The sequence below is a fragment of the Eutrigla gurnardus genome (genome assembly GCF_963514095.1).
Source record: "Eutrigla gurnardus genome assembly, chromosome: 10".
Taxonomy (NCBI): Eukaryota; Metazoa; Chordata; class Actinopteri; order Perciformes; family Triglidae; genus Eutrigla; species Eutrigla gurnardus.
Window position 1 is genome coordinate 14,723,702 of NC_139924.1, and position 21,482 is coordinate 14,745,183.

The 21,482-nt window shown below is 45.2% G+C and overlaps 1 protein-coding gene across 1 annotated transcript; it reads left to right on the plus strand.

Moving 5' to 3' along the window:
* Positions 1-1,081: 1,081 nt before the first annotated feature.
* LOC311020336 (cilia- and flagella-associated protein 337-like) lies at positions 1,082-21,482 on the plus strand. Its single transcript, XM_084020322.1, has 20 exons — positions 1,082-1,204; positions 1,447-1,528; positions 2,440-2,535; positions 2,689-2,997; positions 4,379-4,552; positions 5,022-5,105; positions 5,203-5,295; positions 5,393-5,564; positions 7,950-8,117; positions 8,249-8,397; positions 8,973-9,206; positions 9,833-9,997; positions 11,715-11,830; positions 12,977-13,107; positions 13,664-13,711; positions 17,121-17,207; positions 17,318-17,425; positions 18,277-18,467; positions 19,391-19,588; positions 20,581-21,482. Exons 3-20 carry the CDS (start codon positions 2,455-2,457, stop codon positions 20,749-20,751), a joined length of 2,679 nt encoding a protein of 892 aa, XP_083876448.1. The 5' UTR covers positions 1,082-1,204; positions 1,447-1,528; positions 2,440-2,454; the 3' UTR covers positions 20,752-21,482.

Genomic DNA, 21,482 nt, shown 5'->3' on the forward strand with positions numbered 1-21,482 from the left:
CTTGCCTTCTCTTTCTTTGCATGCACCGCTTTCCTCCCAGTACTAAAAATCCGTACCAGCCCCCCCCCCCCCCCCCCCCCCCCCCATTCCAGCAACTTCATTCTTCTCCCTGTATAATAGTGGATTTTCCATGGTGGATTTGCGGAGGGCTATTTTGGGCTCCGTGCTGGCTCCTACATGCACGACTGTAATCCAATTGTGATAGTGTTAATTTTTAAAGCTTTATTATTGAAATTGCTGAGACCTAATTTTCTCATCCTGTCACCGTTGACGACCGCTGTAATCAGCTAATTCAAGTTATTCCGGGCCATTAAGTCACTCACAGGGATTGGTTGTGGTCACTGAAGCAGCATGGAGAGGGGGGGAAATGATAATATCTGCGTTGAATGTATAGCTTTTGTGTGCAATCATGCTCACAGTCATACAGGCAATCTATTCGTCTCAGTTTTAAAAAAAATCCCTAGGAGACTTTTCCTCTCTCTTTTGTTGTGTGTGTGTGTGTGTGTGTGTGTGTGTGTACAGCTAAGTGACCCACAGGAAGTCTTCTCAAAGGCATCTGAATGGCACTATAAAAGCTCTGCTGGTGTGTGGTTTATTTTTGTTCAGGTCCAGGTTCACACAAGTGCTGTTTTTTACTGTTTTCCGTGCACAAACACTTTTATGAGTGACAGTAGAATACTAATGTTGTCGTGAGTTGTGTTGCTGTAACTATGGTGCGTTTGTGTATCTGGGTAGAGATGATCTCCTCTCCGGTGCCTAATCTGTGAATAGAAGTAACACATCCATTGTGTTGCATGCTGACGATAGGGCCTGGGCTCGTATACGCAACTCTTTTTGACTACTTGGTTGCCAGGAAACTTAGCCTGAGTCTTTGAGAGTGAGGGATAATAAAAGAAAAGAATTGTGTGTGTGTGTGTGTGTGGCCTCTGCCACTGTCCAGGCTACTGGGGGGCAGTTAGTTAACTGTGTGTGTGTGTGCTGTTAGCATTGATTGCTTCTCAGACATCGCCGCTGACACAAAGAATCTCGGACGGACAACAAGACCCAGCCGAGGACGAGCTGAACCAACCGGAGGCCGAGGGTTTATTTGAAATGTCATATGCATTTAGAGAATGGTGTTTCAGCACCTCAAGAGCTCGGGGACTCTGGGACAGTTTTCTCTGGACCCCCGTTGTGTACTGAGTGGATGAAATTGGTCGCCGCGGTGAGTTTGAATTTGCTATTAAAGCGAGAAGCTGTGTGTTCAGCTCTATTATATGGACTTCATGATTAAAAACCTTGCTTGACAGAAGGGTGGGTACACACTGGAAAAGGGACAGCTGACTTGACAGTGCTGTTGGCGGACCGAGAGCCTGTCATTATCCAGTCACAGCCTGGTTTGGAGATAGCTTTTTGGACAGTTTGACTGCAGTGGATGATACTTTGTGCAACTTTCATAAACCCTAGATAGAAACCCTGCGGTACGAACCGTTTCAAGAGAGCTGACGGGACCTGAAGGGGCCATCGAGGAAGAAGACTGCCAACTCTGGTGAGTGGGTTTTCTTTGCCAGCACACTGTTTTATTTTTCACTGAGTTGCCTTGTAAAATGTACAGCATAAGTGAAACGTAAATATGTAAGTGTATTGACTGAAAATATGGGCTCCTTTTATTTCATAATCTCTTAAAGAGCGATGGCAGCTTTTTGCCTCACCAAGTCAGGGTGTCCTTTCATTTATCTGTTTCAGTCTAATGCGTTGCCATGTTGTCAGTGTAAATAAAGAGGTGGGTGAACTATCATATCAAGATCACGCTGCAATTAATCAACGGCAAAGCATTGTTTTTACTTTCATGTCATCTAAACCTCAGTTTGATGCCACTTCCAATGATTTTGTCTCATAAACGCTGGACCGTAAATGAAACGGAGTGTTTGCTGTCTTCTCCTGTTTGTTGTGTCATAGACACTCTCTTCAGACCTGCTTTTAATCACCGTGCCAGCTAAATTGAACAGAATCCTACCTTTTTATTCATACTATTATGCGTGCTGCTCACCTACCTGACTCCGGTGGGCTTTTTCTTTTTTACCTCACATAACAGAGGCTTGATCTGCTTCGGCAACCTGACGCCACCTTGAACCATTCCCAAGATATTATAGGGCGACCTGTTCACCCACCTTTTGAAAGTCATGGAGCTGGGGGGGGCATTCAACACGGACATGTTGATATGGTGAAAGGAGCCTACAAAAGAAGTCCGCCGCTGCTGTGACTGCAGCGTGATGAACCTGCTGTGAAGCAGATACAGAAGGTTACTGAGGGATTACTCCAGCTGGGAACGTCCCGTTTCGTCGCATAAAACCTCCAAAAGGGAGGAATCTATTATTTGACTGTGAGGCTTCAGCAGACGTCGCATACACATGAGTTCCCTTCCTGACCTTGTCTGGCATGGTGGTGATTGATTGGCAGGTCTGAGCTGTAACTATGGGAACCAGGATGGAGGTGGAACAGCTTGAGAGCAGGATGAACATCGAGGACTATAGAAAGCTACAAGGCCTTTTCCAGGTGAGCGGTGAGGAAACACTCAAAACCAGAGTTATGATTTATACTCTGTCTAGTTGTATCCCATATTTCCACGCCTCCATGTCTCATAAGAAACCAGAATGGAGTAAAATCTGTCTATCTATATGGGGACATTGTGTCTCCCGTCTCTTACAGGACCCCTCGGGTGCACCTCGCTCCTTGTCCAGGAATGAATTCACCAGTCTGGCTCGCTCATCAGTCGGCCTTGGCTCAGAGGAGGAGTACGGCCTCCTGTTTGACAGCGTGGTTGTCAGCCAGGAGCACCGCGGCCTCCTCCTGAACGCCACCGCCGTGAGGGAGGAGGGACGCGTGGACTGGGGAGGCCTGTGCTCCTTTCTGCTCCTGGAGCTTTCTGATAAAGTGGAGAACACCAGAACCAGCAGTGTGCCTCGCTGGAAGCCTCCGCGCACTTTGACCTGTCCACATCGAGACCCGGTTCAAAAGGTGAAAAAGGTCACTGATATCTGAGTTTATCATGAGTCCATTATTAACATCTGATTTATAGCAGCGTGTTAATATGAAAACCTTTTTTTGACCGTGCTGACTGGGTGAATTCCACATTATTAAAACGTGCGAGGTAAAAGCTTGAAAGTATAAGGCTCTTGCTCATCAAAACGGCACACCTCTTTTGAGATAAATGGCTCTGGACTCTTCAAAGTTTAACATCTATCAATTAATATGGAAATGAAGTGGCCGGTATAAAGTGCCTACTGCTGTGGATAAAGTGATGGCTCACCGTTTTAATCTTTCAATCCTCAGAATGTCACAATGTTGTGTAAATTGTTTTCCAAATGGCTGGAAGGTTTTGGCCCCTTCGGCTTAGATCAGTATTAAAGAGGCAGACGTAATAATGATAATAATAATAATAACCAGATAATCCCCTCAGGAGTTGGTAGAGACCAAAACAGAGCTAAAAGGAGAGCAAGTAATGGACTTAATTAGCTTAATTTGGTGTTGTAAACCGGCAACGCTTTGCTGATATGTCTGAAAGGCGACAGGGTTGTGTTCACGACGAATTCCTCCACTACCCCAAAAAATAAATGAATGCTGCTTTAACGCTGAAGAACAGCGCTCTTTCAGTAAATGTCATTTTTTAAGATCATTAAAAATATATCTTTTTTTAAACGTCAGTGCTCCGCGAGGAAAAAACAAGTTGAAACTCATTGTACCAGTCGTGCACCAGCTGTTGATAAATAGTTCATTAAAATAATTGGAGATACTGTAAATGCATGACACGCCAATCTGGGAGATTCTATAAGGCCTGCAGTGGGCTGTTGGAAAGTGACACCGTCTGCAGTAATTACACTGAAAGTACATCTAAGCCCTGACCTCTATTCTATGAGCATTAATAAACCTCTTCTTTCATTAAAGATATTCAATGTCTCCTTCGCTTCATAGGCAGTCAGCTCCAGCGGTTTTTTTCTTCTTGTAGCTTAGCCAATAAAATGGCGTTATTCATTAATCCTCTTTGTTTTATGGGTTCCAGCACAGCTGAACGTGCCCTTCTCACTTGTACTCACTTGCTTCCAATAAGAGGAAGATTTAGGTAGGAGCTCATGTTTGATGAAGTTATTCTAGTGCGGTTTTATGGCTAGGGATTAGCGAGAAAGGAAAGGAAATGTTATCAATTGACATATTTTCATCTTGAAAGGCTGCAGCCTCCCATTAACTAATTACTGTCACGTTAGAGTGTTACAGGCTGCATCACAAGGAGGAGCCAAGCTGTTCTCAAGGTCAATCTTGCAAATGTGTGAAGTGGGCAGAAAGTGTTGTACGATCCGTGCGTTCGTCCAGGATGATATGTTGTTTGTTCCGGTCCACCCAGGTGTTGTACCTGCAGAGCTCAGATCAGTATCTGACGGTGAGTAAAGGAGGGACGGTGGGGCTACGGGACGGGGAGGATGTTTCCCTCCTGTGCTCACAGCGACTGCTGAACAGCGCGGTGGAACCCAAAGACCTCTGGGTCACGGACGTGGTGCTGCTGCACAACCTGCACAAGGTGACTTCCTCTTTGAGAATGATGACAAACAGTCAGTCGAATGAATTATTGGTGTCCTGGTGAATGTTGCCACATGTCACATAGTTTCCACTGTAAAAAAATAGTCCCAGAAATGATATAAATGAATTATTGATAAGTAGTCTGGGTTATTGGGGCTGATATTGTAATGCAAAGAGGTAAACAAGCATTTCACACAGTCAATTATTAAGCAGCGGTTTTCAGTTAATAGCATTGCAGATGAGACGGTTGCATAGTTTTTAGAAAACAAATATCAATTGTTGACCAACACTTCTCATTAGGAATCCTTTAATCTACAGATGTGTGCATGACAGATGTACGATTTTTCCGTTATGCATCAATTATCAGTCAGGGTAATTTTTAAATTCATATTATGTCATGTTGATGAATTGAGCTGCTGTCTACCTGTTTTTATAAGAGAGTGTTTTCCACTCATTTCCCTTATTCTCAGATAGCTGTGTCTTTCACAAGTAAGGAGCTGTGCTTTTACGACATCATGGCAAAACAGGACTTCACTTGCAAGTATAAACTCCAGGTAACAGATAATACATATATAAATGATTCTATACAATACGTGTATATAAAAAATGTATTACACACACATACGCATCACTTCTTCCTTTCTTCTCGAGGGTTTGAAGTTTACTCCCTGGTGTCTAGACTACTGGGTGAATCCCTCTCACCCAAACCAGGCCGTCCTCACCATAGGAGACATTGGAGGACAGGTAATGCATAGATAGGATAGAACGATCATCTGTATGCGTTCATTAGTCTATTGTCATAACTCTGTGTGTGTGTGTGTGTGTGTGTGTGTGATCCCAGGTCAGTGCTTTGTATTTTACCTCAGCTCAGATCTCCCTGTTTGAGAGACTCAGTCTGAGGACGGACTCAGATTCAGCGGACGTGATCTTATGGGACGAGCTGGTTAAAGGAAAGCATCACTCCTGTTACACTGTGACACATCAAGCACACACTCCTGCCTGGGTTAGAAAAGGTAGGAAACACACACACACACACACACACACACACACACACACACACACACACACACACACACAACTGATACACACATCTCTTTCAGTTTCTCGTTGATTTGAATCAAATCAACTTGTACAAATGCACACCTGTTTGCCTTTATTGTAGCTTTGTCCCAATTTCTGTGTGTACTTTTTAATATTGGATGTAAATGAAGGGGCCAACAGAAAGAGTCTGCAATTGTAGATAAAGTATGATAAAGCTGGTATTTCTAAATGTGTCCATGTTGGCTAATGGGACCCCGAATCCTGCTGTTCATTTTATTCCTAACTGCATTCATCTGAGGCCTTAGGTCGAAAAAAAGAGTTTCATTAGTCAGACAGAATGAAGGCAAGGATTCAGAAACACACTCCGGTTGTCAGGGATACCTCACACTCACAAACACAGTGTCACCTTGACACCCGGGATGAGAGCCACTGCCTCCGCTCGCTTGCTCACTTTTTCAGTATCACTCCAATAACAGCCCTAAGAAATAACACTGGAAATGCTTTGCCGAGTCCTGACTCATCCACGTTATTGTCTTGCATAGCCAGACGTTTGACTATTGGTATGAAGTCACAGGCTCGAGGTCCGGCCCCCCCTGAGACTCCTTGGTTCGGCCCGGCCCGGGTAACAAACGGGTCACCTAGTTGTATCTGGATTGCATCATTCACACAGAGCCCCTCTGATGATTCAGCCCAGGCAGCACTCTGAGACTATAGCTCTGCTGGAAGTGGAGATCCTGATAAAGGGGGATAACAAGAATACATTACATATAAATGAGCACAACAAATGGGAAAACAAAGGGGAAACAAAACCGAGAAAACACCAAGAGGGAAACAGAAGAGACAGTGCCAAAACATTAAAACCGCTGCTTAATTGAAATTTTGCAGGCTATAGTGTGCATGCATGCGGAACAACCAGAGAGGGTGTATGAATGTGTGTGTGTGCACGCGTTTTGAGAGTGTGAGAAAGGAAATGAGGGAGCTTGTGCGACTGTCTATGTGTGTTTGCATACCTCTGGGGTGCTCTGGTGCTTTTCTTTTGAAGTTGCCCACCCTGCAGTATGAGTGGGCTGTGTACCATTAGACATGGCTGGTTATCCAGACCTCCAAACCTTCGGGCTCACGGGCCACCAGAGAGAGGAGGGGAAGGAGAGGAAGGGTGGGGGAGGAGAGAGGAAAAGTGAGAGGAAATTAGGAGGAAATTGGGAGAGACACAGACCCGTGAGGACAGGAGAGCTGTAGGAAGAGTGTGTCTGCGAGAGAGGAAAAGCATTAACATATCCACATAATGTTGCGATCAAAGAAACATTAGAACATTAAGGATAAACGTCAGCGTGTTGGTTCGAGTCTCCCAAAATGTGCGGCGATTTTTCGCAGGACAAAAGCCCTTGGCTTTGATGTAGATAGTCAGACATCCCGCCGTTCCTCTTCAGATTACAATCTCACAGCAACACAAGTGTGATATCACACACACACACACACACACACACACACACACACACACACACACACACACACACACACACACACACACACACACACACACACCAAGCAGATGTTGTGTATTGCGTGTCTGCATCACAAATAGCTTGATTTATGATCCGTCTGTGTCAGTGAAAGAAAGAGGGGGCCTCGTTAATCAACGATGAGGAGAAAAGACGCGGCGTACGAAACGCAATCAGACGTAATTATTTGCCCCAGCAATGCGGCCAATCTTTGACCTGCGACTGTCACATGCCATCTCACTTATTTGCACAGTATCTGAAAGCCAAAGCAGCCACTAATGGAGACGCGAGGCATCCAATTTGGCCGTTCTCAATCAAAGCGTTAATTGAGACAGATGGTGATGCAAGATCCATTACATTTTCTGTAATAACAGTGAGCAAATCAAACCGGCCTAATTCTATGCTGAGCTGAGCGGCGCCGGACCGCTCGGTTTGCTATACAGCAAAGGGTTTGCGGTCAATGCACATTTGGCAGGGAGGGGATGTCCTTCAGAGTTCCGGTGGAGAAATCAGCACGACGGAGTGACTCATGAATGTGTCATCATCCAAACATGTGGCGTGTCTTGTTTTACATTAAATGAGATGGAGATTCAAACATATTTATACACTCGATGATGATTCTTCAAATGAGTTTTCTAGTTTATCTGTGTGGACAAGGGTATGTGGATATTTCCCTCAGTTGCAGTTCTGCATATGAAACCCAACTGCCTCCCCAGTGCCGATGCATTATAAACAATAGATTTTCCCAATTGTGACGACTACCAGAGTAAGAAAACAGAAAAAGAGCAGACAAAAAAGTGAATTTGACCGCCCAATTGTGGTTGACGCCTCATTGCCTTCCACGTCTCCCTGCAGTTCGTTACCTGGACTCGCTGGACGCCTTCGTGTCGTGTAGCACCAGACCTCAGAGCAGCATGGTGATCGGCTGGAGGGAAAAGGAAAGCAGGAGTCTACGAGTCACTTCCTTCTCTACAAAGAGAGGCGTGTGGGATATGGACCTCCACCGCGGACTCAATCTGATAGGTGACTCTGAAGGGGGCATCAACACTATCAAACGCCTCGCTGAGCGTTTAATTGGCTGTGCGAGGGGGACTAATAACTGTATGGTTTCCTGTAATCACCGTCCTCGTTTGTAACCTTCTGATTGGTTGTAGCCACAGCAGGTGTGGATCATCAGGTCTTGCTGTGGAACCCGTGTGTGACCTCACAGCCCGTCTGTAAGCTCAGCGGGCACGCGAGCCCCGTCGCCGCCGTCTGCTTCACGCAGACCAAGCAACAATTGCTCAGCTTCTCCCAAGATAAGGTGGGAGTGTGTCTCTGTGTTTGGGCGCTCTGCTAGAATAGATAATGCGATGCTAAAAGAGCCCTATCGTTCTAATATTAATTGTGATACCTTGCTATAATTACCGCGCAGCAAGGAGGCTGTGGTGCAGATGATTGGTCGCCTGTTTCACACCGTTGCTATTGTAAGAGCCGGCGTCTCTCAAAACGAATCCCTTCTTCGTTCTGACGCAAAGAGGATGTTGGTGCTACTTTCTCCACTCTCTCCCCCCTCAGCACTATACATGTTGGCTTTTCTGAAGATAATGAATATTTTAGAAGTAATTTATGTTCCATCTGCCTTTTTGCTCAAACACCATCTGCCATTGGTTGAAACTCTGAAAGCCGTACCTTGGATTCCTCTGGAAGAATTCCTATAACTTTGACAGTCCTCTTTGTTTTGTGCAATGTGGAAAACACGCTTGTGAATTCTAACTAAGTGGCACATTGCTAACCATTCTTCTTGCCAATTACCACGCTTGTTGTGTAATTATGATAATGTCTTGTGGTAATAACTGTTTTCTGAGAGTTTGATATAGCTTCTCACACACGTTCCAGGTGCTGTGTGTCTGGGACGTGCCGAGCCAGCAGTGTGTTCACCGCATGGCCGGTGTCTTCCCGGAGACGCAGGGGGACACGCGCATCCTCCTGGTCCTCCACGAGGAGCGCCAGCGCCTCCTCCTGACCTTCAACAGCCTGCTTCTCCTGCTGGAGACCACGAAGGAGGAGCAGAGGACCAGCAGCCACGAGCACCCTGTCACCTGTGTGCTGTATAACAGCCTGTTCAGACAGGTGGAGACTGATTGTTTGATAGTCAGTAATATCAATAAGGAGTAATACTTGGCTGGAGTACTTCTGGTCCATTGTCACTGATGATGTAATATGATGAATGAAGATATATCTTCATACTAAATATGCAAGTATTAATGCAACATGCTGGCTGTGTTTCACGAAAATATGTGATATTTTTGGACTGAAAATCCAGTGTGTTTTGATGATTGATTTTGCTTCGAGGAGGTTTTTAATTGAATTACCCTCCTCCATGTCAGACTTAGAGAGCTGCCATTAGTTTCACAGGGTAGGAGCACTGCACACATACAAACAGCCAATGTATCCAATATAAAAATCTTTCATCTAAAAAAAAGTGCATTCACTCTTGCTTGTATTCCCACTTGACAGCAGCATTAGTCACATGCGTTCTTCAGTGGTGGCTTAGCACTGAAATAAAGTGTAACGAAGTGTGGAGGATTATTTGGCTTTGTGAGCGTCATTAAAGAATATCAGTGGAACCTGCCGTTCGCACGGCATAAAACGGATCTCTTTGATGATTGATATCCTCTCTCTCTCTCTCTCTCTCTCTCTCTCTCTCTCTCTCTCTCTCTCTCTCTCTCTCGCTCTCTCTCGCTCCGTCTCTGCAGGTAGTCAGCAGTGACTCTGCCTCCTCTGTGATCTGCTGGCTGGCTCACACGGGCCGAAAGGTCAAGCAGTTCCACCGTTGCCACGGCAACGCCGAGATCTCCTCCATGGCCCTGGATGGCACGCAGACCCGGCTGTTTACTGCAGGCATCGACGGAGAGGTCAAAGTAGGAGGAGAGAGACACACACACACTCACACACACAGCATGCAACTGCTGTTATACTGCCAATACGCCACCAAAAGATTCCTTTCGCTACTGGTTACCTTCAGATCATCTATAATAACGTGTTTGAAGCGATTGCACCAGATATAGTTTTACGGTAAATTCCATCATTGGAATAACTTGCAGTGAGGGCAAACTTCTACATCTTGCCAAGAGGAGGCGCTATAGACCTTTGGGATCTCTTTCCCCATTCACAGCACTTAGAAGTCACAAATAGTTTTTTAAATCATGGTTGTGAGGAACATTTGTGGCAGCATGTGTTCAGAGCGTTTGCATCACATTTGCATATGTGTCTGTAGGCTGTGCTGGTGTGTCTTACGTGGGTAACTGTGATGTCATAGGAGTGGCGTACCCGGCTACTATTAGCCATCAGTTTGAGTCAGTGGGAAATGGGTGATGTCCTATCATCAACAGTGTTATAGCACTAAGGGATCGGCGTATGCCTCTCAATCAAAAGTGAGAAAGTGCATGTGTAGTTATGCTGGCTGACACCATACATAATAAGCGTTCACATGTTTGCATTCTGGAAAAAAAGTTGTAGCCGTCTCCATCTCTACCCTCCATGACTGTGCGTGCACGCGTGTCTTTTCTGCACTCCACACTGAAGCGCTGCATAATGACTCCAAACAGGAAAATAATTATGCAGATTATAATCAATATAATCAACCACATCAGCTCTCCGAGCCCTTGTGAGGATGCAGCCCTGCGTGCATCCCGTGCATGCGCGTGCAGCGTCAGGTACTCGCTCCCAGTGCCGCGTGGAACAACTACACAAGTCCTCCTCAGCAGAAGAAACAGGCACCCCCTTGAGCCAATTAGCAACGAGATGCATCCCCTCTCCAATTTTCATCAACACCGAACCCGCGGCGTAGCAGTCAGGGCCATTTGCGAATTTTGAAATGTTGACCTTTTAATTACAGCATTCCCATTGGGCCAATCAGCGTTTCTTTAGTTAAATGCCACGACACAGATTCAAACTGAGTCATCGTGCAAGATTGGACAGGAAGTGTGAAATATTACCTGAGCTGTCAGACGGATATATAAACAGTAGGACAGTGGCTTGATAGTTTGTATCCTCATGTGGGGGAAGGGGAAATTATTTTCATTTCAAAACATCTTAAAGTTGTACTCTGTAAAATTTGAGATGCGTTGCTTTTAGCGGCCTCTTTGGCGGTAGATGGAACTGCAGGCGAGCCTCATCTCCCAGAGTTCCTTTGGAAACCAAACAGTGTCGACTGTACGACGTCAGGCTTCGCCAATTGTGATCCTCGTTTTCCATCGTTGGCGGTCACTTTGCTTCTTGATGACTTTCCTTCTCCACTTCATTAGTTTTTTGTTTCTTTTTCTGAATGGTCTTCTTTCTCTGCCTGTCGATCCTCCATTGTGAGTCAGCAGTAATGAAATGTACCTGGTCAAACACTTTAGACTAGAGGGAACCTGACTCAGCAGATTGCAATGAAACACAGATGCTGAGATCCTATTTCTGGACAAAGTGGGAGTAGAAGGACTTTCATTTGTGGGTTACATGATCAATCACCATTGTTTTGACTCACTCTTTGATAGATTGTAATTTTAAAGACAAATAAATACATGAAAATGTACAACAACAAAAATAGCATTTGGGTCTTTGTCGCGTCTTTGAGTGTGATTTCTGCTGCAGGTGTGGAACTTCAACGGACGCTGCCTCCACAGAATGAACGCCGGCCTCGGTCGGGCTGTGGAGATCTCACAGGTCCTGCTGCTGACGAGGAGTATACTGGTGATGGGCTGGGAAAGGTACTGCTGTAGATGGGTGGTGATTCAGGTTTTACTTACAGCACGCAGCTTTTGGTTTCACTCATTCAAATATTGAATACACATAACGTGCAATACTGGAAAAGTATAAATGTGTGCAAATGAAGGAACCCGGAGGTGAGTATCATGAGTTTTGATGCTGTGGTGAGAGTGCATGTTTGCACGTTGCTCATGAAAGAGAATGCACTGTGTGTGTGTGTGTGTGTGTGTGTGTGTGTGTGTGTGTGTGTGTGTGTGTGTGTGTGTGTGTGTGTGTGTGTGTGTGTGTGTGTGTGTGTGTGTGTGTGTGTGTGTGTGTGTGTGTTTCTGTCCTCTCCTGCTACCTCTGCCTGCCAACGACTTAGAGCCAACCAGACATCTGGACCCTAACGAGTATCACTACCTCATATCTGTGTGTCTGTGTGTGTGTGTGTGTGTGTGTGTGTGTGTCTGTGTGTGTGTGTGTGCGCACGTTTCTTTTTATACCCACATCACTTCTGTTCTTCATCCTCATCATCATCATCATTTCACACCCAGTGAGCTGAACTCAGCAGCGTGCCATCATCAAGTTATACAACTCCCTCTTTCTCTCTGTCTTCCTCCGTCTTCTGCGAACACACACTCTGGCTCTCCGGGGCGTCACAGCGGTAAAGAGAACAGACGACAGATCAGCGGTGCTAAAAGGAAATACCGCCGTTATAACTTCCATCACTCGTATCATTTCCTGTTTCTTCGCGTCCAGCTAGTACACGGTTTAATCCACGTAGTGCCGTGTCGCTCGGCACTGAATTCCAGGTCTGATTGCCTTCTGCTGCTCGTACACATTCCTCAGTTTGAAATAATTGTGCGTAATCTATTTTTATTTCATGTACCTGAACAATCATAACTGTGCAGATGTATAATAGGAAAGAAGTAGAACTAATTGCAGGTGTGCATAAAAAAAACACCTGTTTCACATGGTGGGAATCTGTGGCAGGGAAATTAGGATTTATAATGGAACATCCTTTCGTTTTTTATTAGCTTTTTTCTCTTTTCCTATACAAACTAAATGTATGATAAGATTGAATTTTGTGTGCGTTTGTGTGCGTTTGTATACGTAACAAACCTTTACACCCTCCTCACCAGCGCCTCCTCTCTGTGTCTCTGTAGGATGCTAACAGTTTTCCGTCTGCACTCCTTCTCGCAGTCTTGGGTTGAACCGTCGGAGTGGAAGGGAGGAGTTCAGCATCACAGGGATGTTCTCTGTGCAGCTTTCCAGCCTCCACAGACTCTGGTAACAGGTGTGTGTTCATGTGAACTCACAAAGAACACGTTTTACATTAAATGTGCATGTTGTTATTTCTGTGTGGTCCCTTCCCTAAATTAAACTAACGTCCTTCATCCGGAGGAAATAGAAAGATGGAAGGGGGGGGGGGAATGAAATGAAACATCCTGCATTTAAGAAGTTTTGTTAAATGTCTGTTGTACTTTGATAGCCACACCGCTGAAAGTATTTTCCTTCATAAATCAGTATTTTATTCCTCAGAGGAACAACAGCTTTTCCTCTATTCTGCATTGACATTTGCCTTCACCACGGGCAGAAACCTGTACATGTCAGCGCCCATCAATAGGCAAGTTCCATCCGAATTAGCTACTTAATTAGAGCTGTTTTAAAGGCAGGTGAAGTGGAAAGATCAAGCACTATGTATGATTTAAAAAAACACCACTTACAGTGCTGTGCTCAGTGCTAAGACTCGTCTAATAAGAGAAAGATAAGAGGGATATTTTTAAAATATGTTTCTGTCTCTCTCAAATGTCTTCTCCTGTTTTCATCTCAACGTTGTTTGTCTGAACTAGAAGCACGTTGGACCAGCAGGGGTGGCTGGTTTTGTGCTCCCACTGAAGGTATTTCTGCTTTAATAGTGTTGGGGGAGGAAAAATATCAAATCATACATTGCAGAAAATTATCCAGAATTACCATCAAAATGATTAGGCAACAGATCAGTGCATGGATTCAGTGGTTCAGTGGCAGCGCTTAAAAATGAGTTTAAAATGGAGAAACGTCAGGCGCCGCCGGCTAACGGAGGAGCATGCAGGTTACTCTCTTCTTTATACCACTCTATTTTTTACTCCAGTTCTGTGGGTTCATACAAATGTTGGAATTCGTCTCCAAAGTTTTCTTCTTTTTTTTTGGTTTCGTGGCTCATGGAATTCAACCCTGGCAGTTTATCCCGTTTGCCAAGCTGTCACATCGAGCAACTCAACAGCGACAACCTCCATTAACCGATGAAAACATGCTCGTTACCTGAAGAAGGAGAAAAATAAAATAAAAAAAATCAACATCCTAACAAAAGATGAGCGGAATGACCCAGACCAGTAGACAGGATACTTGTTCAATTGCAGCACGGCAGCAATCAACGCATTCTTAGATGTTTCCGTCTGAGGGATTGAACTGGCAATCCTCCAGTCACTGGTCCGCTCCTATAACCGTCAAACTACAAACACTCTGCACCCAATTTGGTTTCGCCCTTCAGTTGGTGGAGTTGTATCACTTCGGCTCTCGCACCGAAATTTGGGGTCGTCAATCTGCGAGCGGAGCGTAGATGTAAACTGCAGATCTAGTTTGAGTGAGGGATGGAGGTGGAAAGGTAGATAAGAGTGGGTGGAGGGGAGGAGGGGGGGGATTGGAATTCAGGAGCTACTTTGTGAAGTTAGAAACTTCTTCCAAGTTCACTTGTGAGTGTTCAGTGCTCCTCTCTGCCTGCTTCCTCTCTGTATCCCAGTCTCTAAGTGACACTCCCTGATCACTTCTGTTTACTTTCTACCTCATCTCTCTAGTTAGTATCCCCCCGCCACACACACACACACACACACACACACACACACACACACACACACACACAGCCACGCTGTACCCTCCACCTCCAATTTAATCCAAATGCCCAATTTAAATTATGTTTATTAGGGCTCTCCCAGTGGGAGTGAGGAGAATTGAGACATACTTTCAGTCTTTTTAGCTTGAGTGTATGTGTGTTGTAAAGCTGCAGGCGGGGGATGGGGGGGGGGGGGGGGGGGGGGGTATATGCTAGACAGAGAGAATATTTTGGAGGTATGTTTATTTGCCCATGTCTATGAAATATGACATTGTGGTTTTGGCATTTAAACCTAATCACTTACTCATTATGTAAATAGTTTAGGCAAGAACAATAGCTGTGATTGAATAGTTTGAATATGTATCTACTTACAAATGACTTGCGTCCACAATTAAAATTTATTTTTTCTTATGAACAGCACAAAGATAAAAGCAGTGTCTTGTTTATGAAGCTTGGGCATCAAATCTATGACCTTGCAGTTTTTCTATTTTCGGAGGTACAGATTTACAGATTTAATCCCTTGTCCAAAAACGAACATAAAATGATGTAATCCATTCATATATTCCTCCCACGCTTTGATATCCAGTGCATTGCTCTCCCTTGCTGCGGCCTTTGGGGCGATTGTGGGGGGAAAAAAAGATTGAATCACATTCACGCCCCGATCTCCATGCGTTTCTCCACACTTCTCTCCTCGCGCGCTACATCAAAAGGTGGCTGTGAACTTTGTGTTATTTTTCCACATGAACTATTTCCTGCTAATTTCTTCCCCGAAATCCGTCGAGCACAAAGGCGGCGTCTAAAAGCGGTGACGCATTAGTTTCCGTCGCCAACACATTTCTTCGGGGGCTGCGGTGACTAATGTGGTTCTTCACATCAAAGCGCGCGTGCTGCCAAAATGATGTGCTAGGTATGTGCCAAGTGAAAGCAATGGTGGCACCGAGGCCACCAGTGACAAAAGTCAATTTAAAGTTCTGTTGGACACACACATGCTCAGGACTGTGTGTGTGTGTGTGTGTGTGTGTGTGTGTGTGTGTGTGTGTGTGTGTGTGTGTGTGTGTGTGTGTGTGTGTGTGTGTGTGTGTGTGTGTGTGTGTGTGTGTGTGTTAAATTGAATCAAGTTGAAGCAGGAACATTTGGCTGATGTGGGACTGAAGCTTTCCTCATACATATTCAGAGACTCCTTTAGGTTCCGCTTGGCTTCTCACACACTGACACTGTCAAACACACACACGCACCAGGCAGGCTACATGTACACAGGGGTTCTGTGTACCTCCCCCAGTCACCCCCCCTACCCTTTTCCTCCTTTCCTCGGATCCCTTAATCCTCCATGGCTGAGCACCTAGCAGGCGACCGAGGACCAACTCGTCTGAACTTTGATGGGCAGTCAGAACTGTTTTAGAAATGGAAATGCGAGCGCGGCAATCGGAACGCACTGAAAGACTGCAATGTTTGTGTTTTTTTTTTCCAAGCTGAGGATGCTCTGATTTATGTGTCCTGTGTATCTCCAAATTTTCTTTCTTGACAAGCCAGTCAGGTAAAGGCTGAGATGAAGCCGTTTGAGGCATAAATGTCATAAATGTCCTCAAGTGATGTCACTTGAGTCAGCACCTGTTCGGTCTGAAGACTAAAATGTAGGAAGAAAATCTGTGAAAATCTGGAGAAAATCTTCTCTCTGATTGAGGCTTCATTAGCATAGCATAGCATAAGCAGGCCGTGTGTGCGTGTGTGTGTGTGTGTGTGTGTGTGTGTGTGCGTGTGCGTGCGTGTGTGTGCCGGTGTGTTCGAGCACTTTTAAAAAGTTAATAAGGGTGATGTTAATCCAGCTCAATTTTAAAGCTCAATAGTGTGTGGATGATGCTGATACCTATACCCTCTCACCCCATTTATCACTCTGCATCTCTGTCATGCACACATACACACACACACACACACACACACACACACACACACACACACACACACACACACACACACACGGCATGAAATCCAGGCGCTGGCCCTGGGCTGCATGAATAATGCATTTGACCCACGCTCTCATAAACCTTATACCTCCTATTGCTCACACATACATGCCTCCCACAGCTAGCACGCTCCTCACATATCTCATTAACTCCTGCTGTTCAGCTATCAAACCACCTGATGAGATTCCTGCCTCATATAATAAACACACACTTTCTTACGTATAATGCCGATTATTAGGAAGGCGCTTCCTCTTGAGGTGAATGTGGAGTGCGGGAGCAGACGGTGGGCTGGGGACGGGTGTTGAGCTTTAAGGTGGTTGAAGTGGCTGCCTCACATAATTCAGCAGCACGGGGAAAGTTGAAGGGTGTGTGTTAATTGTTAATATTTCTTCTGACAATATGCAATATTCTTTCCGTGCATTCGTCGATGCCACAGCAGCGTGGGCTCACTTTGCATGGTCTCGCCTCTGTTGTGTGCAGGAAGCTGTGATGGAGAGATTATAGTGTGGAACAACAGCACAGAACGAGCTCTGAGGAAAATGCGGCCGTTCGCCGAACAGAGAGAAGGCAAGAAGTCTCGCTTTCACACACAGATGCCACTAACTTCAACACGCACCTTATTTTGCAATGAGAAAGTAAAGGTTTCTTGCCCTCCTGCCTGTGTTCTGATATTCTAGGTCATTTCCCCCATTCTCATCATGGTGTGAATGGGAAAGAAGACGCCGGTGTCTCCGTTGCTGTCACTAGATTGTTCTTCATACCAGGACGCACGCCTGCAGCTGCAGGTGGAGTATTGAAAACTAACTGTGGATTCCACATCGACCTTGAAGTTTGGGTGATTTGTTAAAGTAGGTTTTGTAATATCTGAGACACGGCAGCACAGCCTCGGGACCTGTTCCAAAATGAAACCAGTGATCCATCACTCGCAGGGTCGCCACCCAACGACAAGTCTATATTTTGACCTGAGACACATTGTCGCTCAAATTAACATGTCACGTTTCCCTTGTTGCCCTTGTTGGTTTTATTCTAACCATGTTTGTGGGCCAAAGCCTATTTAAACATATGATTCTGCTCATATATATACTGTAGTTTGAGTTGTTATGTATGAGTTATAGTTGATGCAAACACAGGGAAGTTACTTCGGAGAGTTGAAAGAGTTCTCCAATCAAAAGCCTTACTTAAATGCAACACACACTGCATATCCTGCCTTGTTTTTGTTGTTCGGTGCAGCAGGCTTATATTTACACAAAGACGGTAAGGCTTTCGGCTGAGTTACTACACATGAATTATTGTTTGACGTCGTGAGTTTTCTTCGTGTTTTCCAATTTTAGATTATTTTCATATGCAGTATCACAAGCTCAGAACTTTTACTTTTCTTTCCGTCTCTATTTTAACTCGTCAACTTGGGTTTGGTTTATTCTCCGTACTATTCCTGCAGCAGCTGCTGCTCCAGCCAGCTGAAGCTCGGGCTGTGACCTTCACTTGTTTTCTCTCTACTGGCCATCGGGGGCAAAAAGTAGTCTGAATGCATGGACGTCTATGAGAGAATGACGCCTTCTCACTTATGGTCTCAAATGCTTTTTTCAAGTCTTGTTCAACAGAGTCTGATGTCCACTTTATATTCTCACTTTTACAGGCGGTGCAGACTTGGTGTCCTGCGGGGGTTCGGGTGTGGTCAGACTCTGGAACACCGTCCACAGCCGTCTGGTGGGACAGTTCACGGCTCACAACGGGGACCTGGGCTCCATCGTTATGACTGTCAGCCCCTGTGGGAAATATTTAGTCACAGCTGATACGGAGGGAACACTCAAGACCTGGGACGTGCAGGTAGGTGTTATATATGTGTATATTGCATATCAGTCGCCATGACGTTTGTGTAAATACTGTCAGAAATACAGCAGCCGATGATGGAGACTGTTGAGCCAGAGGGAGGGATGGAGATCAAGAGACAGACTGTCGTAGATAAAGACAGATTGTACTCCTTGTTTCTATTAGATCAGGCATGTTGTTCACTCCTGAAAGTGACAGACATGTCTGTCTTTTTGAAGCCTCAGCAGCTTACTCGAGTACACGCAGACCTGCCAGTCATTTAGAAAAACCTCCACTGATACAGGCCCTTATTTTATTTTCAAACTTTAGAAGCAGTTGAGTCAATGGGAGGAAATTGTTTGCAATGTTCATCCTTCTTTTAACAGACTCTTAAATGTGTAAAAAATATTTATATTTATATATATATTTGGTAAAGTTAGCTGATAAGAGAGTCGATATATCTCGGAGAGGCCTTTTGACTTCTTAACTCCAGATTACGCAGACTTGGACCGCACCAACGCTACGAGGCGTAGCCGCGTCACTGTCACGCTCATAATGGCAGTAAAAGAACACCCTCTCGGGTATTATTGCCACAATATTCAGAGCTCAACTCCCCGTCACCGTTTACAAGGGGGGATGAATTCAGATGGATGCCTCTCATTTGGCTCGCAGTTAATTTATGGAGATGTATGTATATATGTGGCGCAGTTGAAGAAATTTGACAAGCTCAGTGCTCTGGTAGAAATCCTGTCCTTTGGCATGTTTGGAGCATGCTTTGGGAGTCAGCTGGCTGACTTAACAGATGCAAGACTTCACTATTCACGACCAGGTCTCCTCCTAACATGACACAGCACCTTTGTTGTGGTTATTTTACATATCACACGGCAACAAAAAGAAAATATAGATGAAGTAACCCGCTGCTCTGCTCCTCTGTCACTCAGCATTATTGTCTTCAACCCGATGACAGAATCACCAAAGAGCCTCCGAAACTGCTGTGTAGTTTCCGCCCGCACCTCGATCGTGTGACTCACCTGGAGATTTGTCTCCATGGCGACAGGCTCCTGGTCCTCTCGGCATCACTGGACTGCGGCGTGGCACTTAGCCACCTGCCCGGAGACACCGTCGGCCTGTTCGGACAGGTACGCGGGTCGTTTCAGTCCACCGCTATCAATAACGCAACATAGGCCTCATGTGGGAGAATAAATAGCTTTGGATGGCGGGGATATTGTTCAGCGCCACCCTGTCAAGGTAACGGCCTCAGATCCTGGCGGTTGAAACGTACTGCGGTGAGGCTGGCTCTGATAAAGACTTTACCTCCCACTCTGCGGTGAGGCTGGTGGGTGGTAGCATCCAGTTGACGAAATAGATGTGAAACCCAGCATCAAGCCACAGTTAGACGTGCGTGTGTGTTTGTGTGTGTGTGTGTGTGATAAAGGAGGCCCATATTAGGTTAGCCCGGGGCAGTGTCTGCTCAGTGTTGCTTCATTTCAGTTTGCCTCAGGCTCACACACACACACACACACACACACACACACACACACACACACACACACACACACACACACACACACACGCCCAGACAGACAACCACACAAATAAACACATATACATATACATTCGTGCACCGTGGACATTATTATTACATTCATGCCACAGTGAAAATTCACGTCTGCATCCACTTAAACACATAACTGAGCTGGTGGACAAAGAGAGACGCTTGTTTCTAGTTTGTGTTCACTTTTTAGTGTTTCATGCCATATTTCTATTTCATTAAATACCTCCAGATTCACTTCGTCGTCTGTGTAATGTTGATCAGAGGTGAATTCTGCAAATGAAAGACGACATCCATATTCAGCACATCGGGTTATCAAAGGATACACCGTTAATTATGAATATGTTTTTGAGCACGGAGAACATTTCCGACAGTGACTCGCATTAAAGCGGCTTCCTACTACGGTTTGATGAGAGCTCCTCAGGGAGACCAGGCTGCAGCATTAAGCCCCGAAAACTCCACAAGACGCCACCTAATCTCTGGATTCAAAGTAGCCATCATGTTGGCCACAAGGTCATCTCGCCCTGACGCCAAATGTTTTGCTGTTCTTTTGTTTTCACTGCTGTCCGTCATCCGCAGGAGGAGCAGTGGTGCTTGGAGAGACCTGGACCCCTGGACCTGCGGTGGGAACTAGAGCGGAACCAGAGAGACCAGGGAGGGCAGGGAGGAAGGAGGTCACCTCCAGACACTTCCTGGACCAAGACCCGACACCTCGGCAGAGGGTGGAGAGACGGGGATAAAAGACTGTGAGACGGATGCATGAGTGGACAAAAGTTGAGTCTGTCTAAAGTACATTGTGCTGATGTTCACAGCTCTGATTCACTGTTTTTGATTCGTCCTCAAGACATTTTACATGGTCTGCCATTTTTTTGAGTGGCATTTCAGAGGGAAAACCGAAACGTTTTAAAGAAAAATGTTTTTCTTGACATCATTTAACGTATATTCTATTTTAAAAGAGTCATAACAATTGTACAAAGAATACCAAGCCATTGTTTATTATGTTTTCAAAAGAATGCAGAAAAAGCACCACTAAATTGCTGCTTTTTTTCCCCCCCCATTTGATTTCTATGCCTGAGGACAGTGTGGTGTGTAACTGTGAATCGGCGTGGCTGCCTTTCACTACCACAAAGAATGAAATGGCATTTGCGATGCTCCCAGTTCTCTGATTTGTACTCTGATGCTTAGAGGACCGAAAGAGAGATCGCATTCAACATCCCTTTTTTTTTCGGGGGAGTGAGTGTTGCTCGTGGTTTGAAAAGTGATTGCTCTGTAATCTCGAAGTCAGTAAAAGTTGACAGTCCTCATTGGAGTTCTCAAAGTCAGTACTCCCGTTCATTGCCAATGGAGTAGCTTCAGGCTGTTACAGACATTTGACATCACGCATTAGAGGATTTTATTCTCTGCTTTTCTACATTTGCGAGTGTTATTTTGCTCTGGTAAGAATGTGGACTCGGAAATGACCGACATTATAACCATTAAAC

Bases quoted from the DNA above. Each gene is read 5' to 3' on its own strand.
- LOC311020336 (XM_084020322.1), top strand. From the start codon at position 2,455: ATGGGAACCAGGATGGAGGTGGAACAGCTTGAGAGCAGGATGAACATC. The intron at 2,998-4,378 runs GTGAAAAAGGTC...CGGTCCACCCAG, and splicing joins ATCGAGACCCGGTTCAAAAG to GTGTTGTACCTGCAGAGCTC. The intron at 5,106-5,202 runs GTAACAGATAAT...TTTCTTCTCGAG, and splicing joins CTTGCAAGTATAAACTCCAG to GGTTTGAAGTTTACTCCCTG.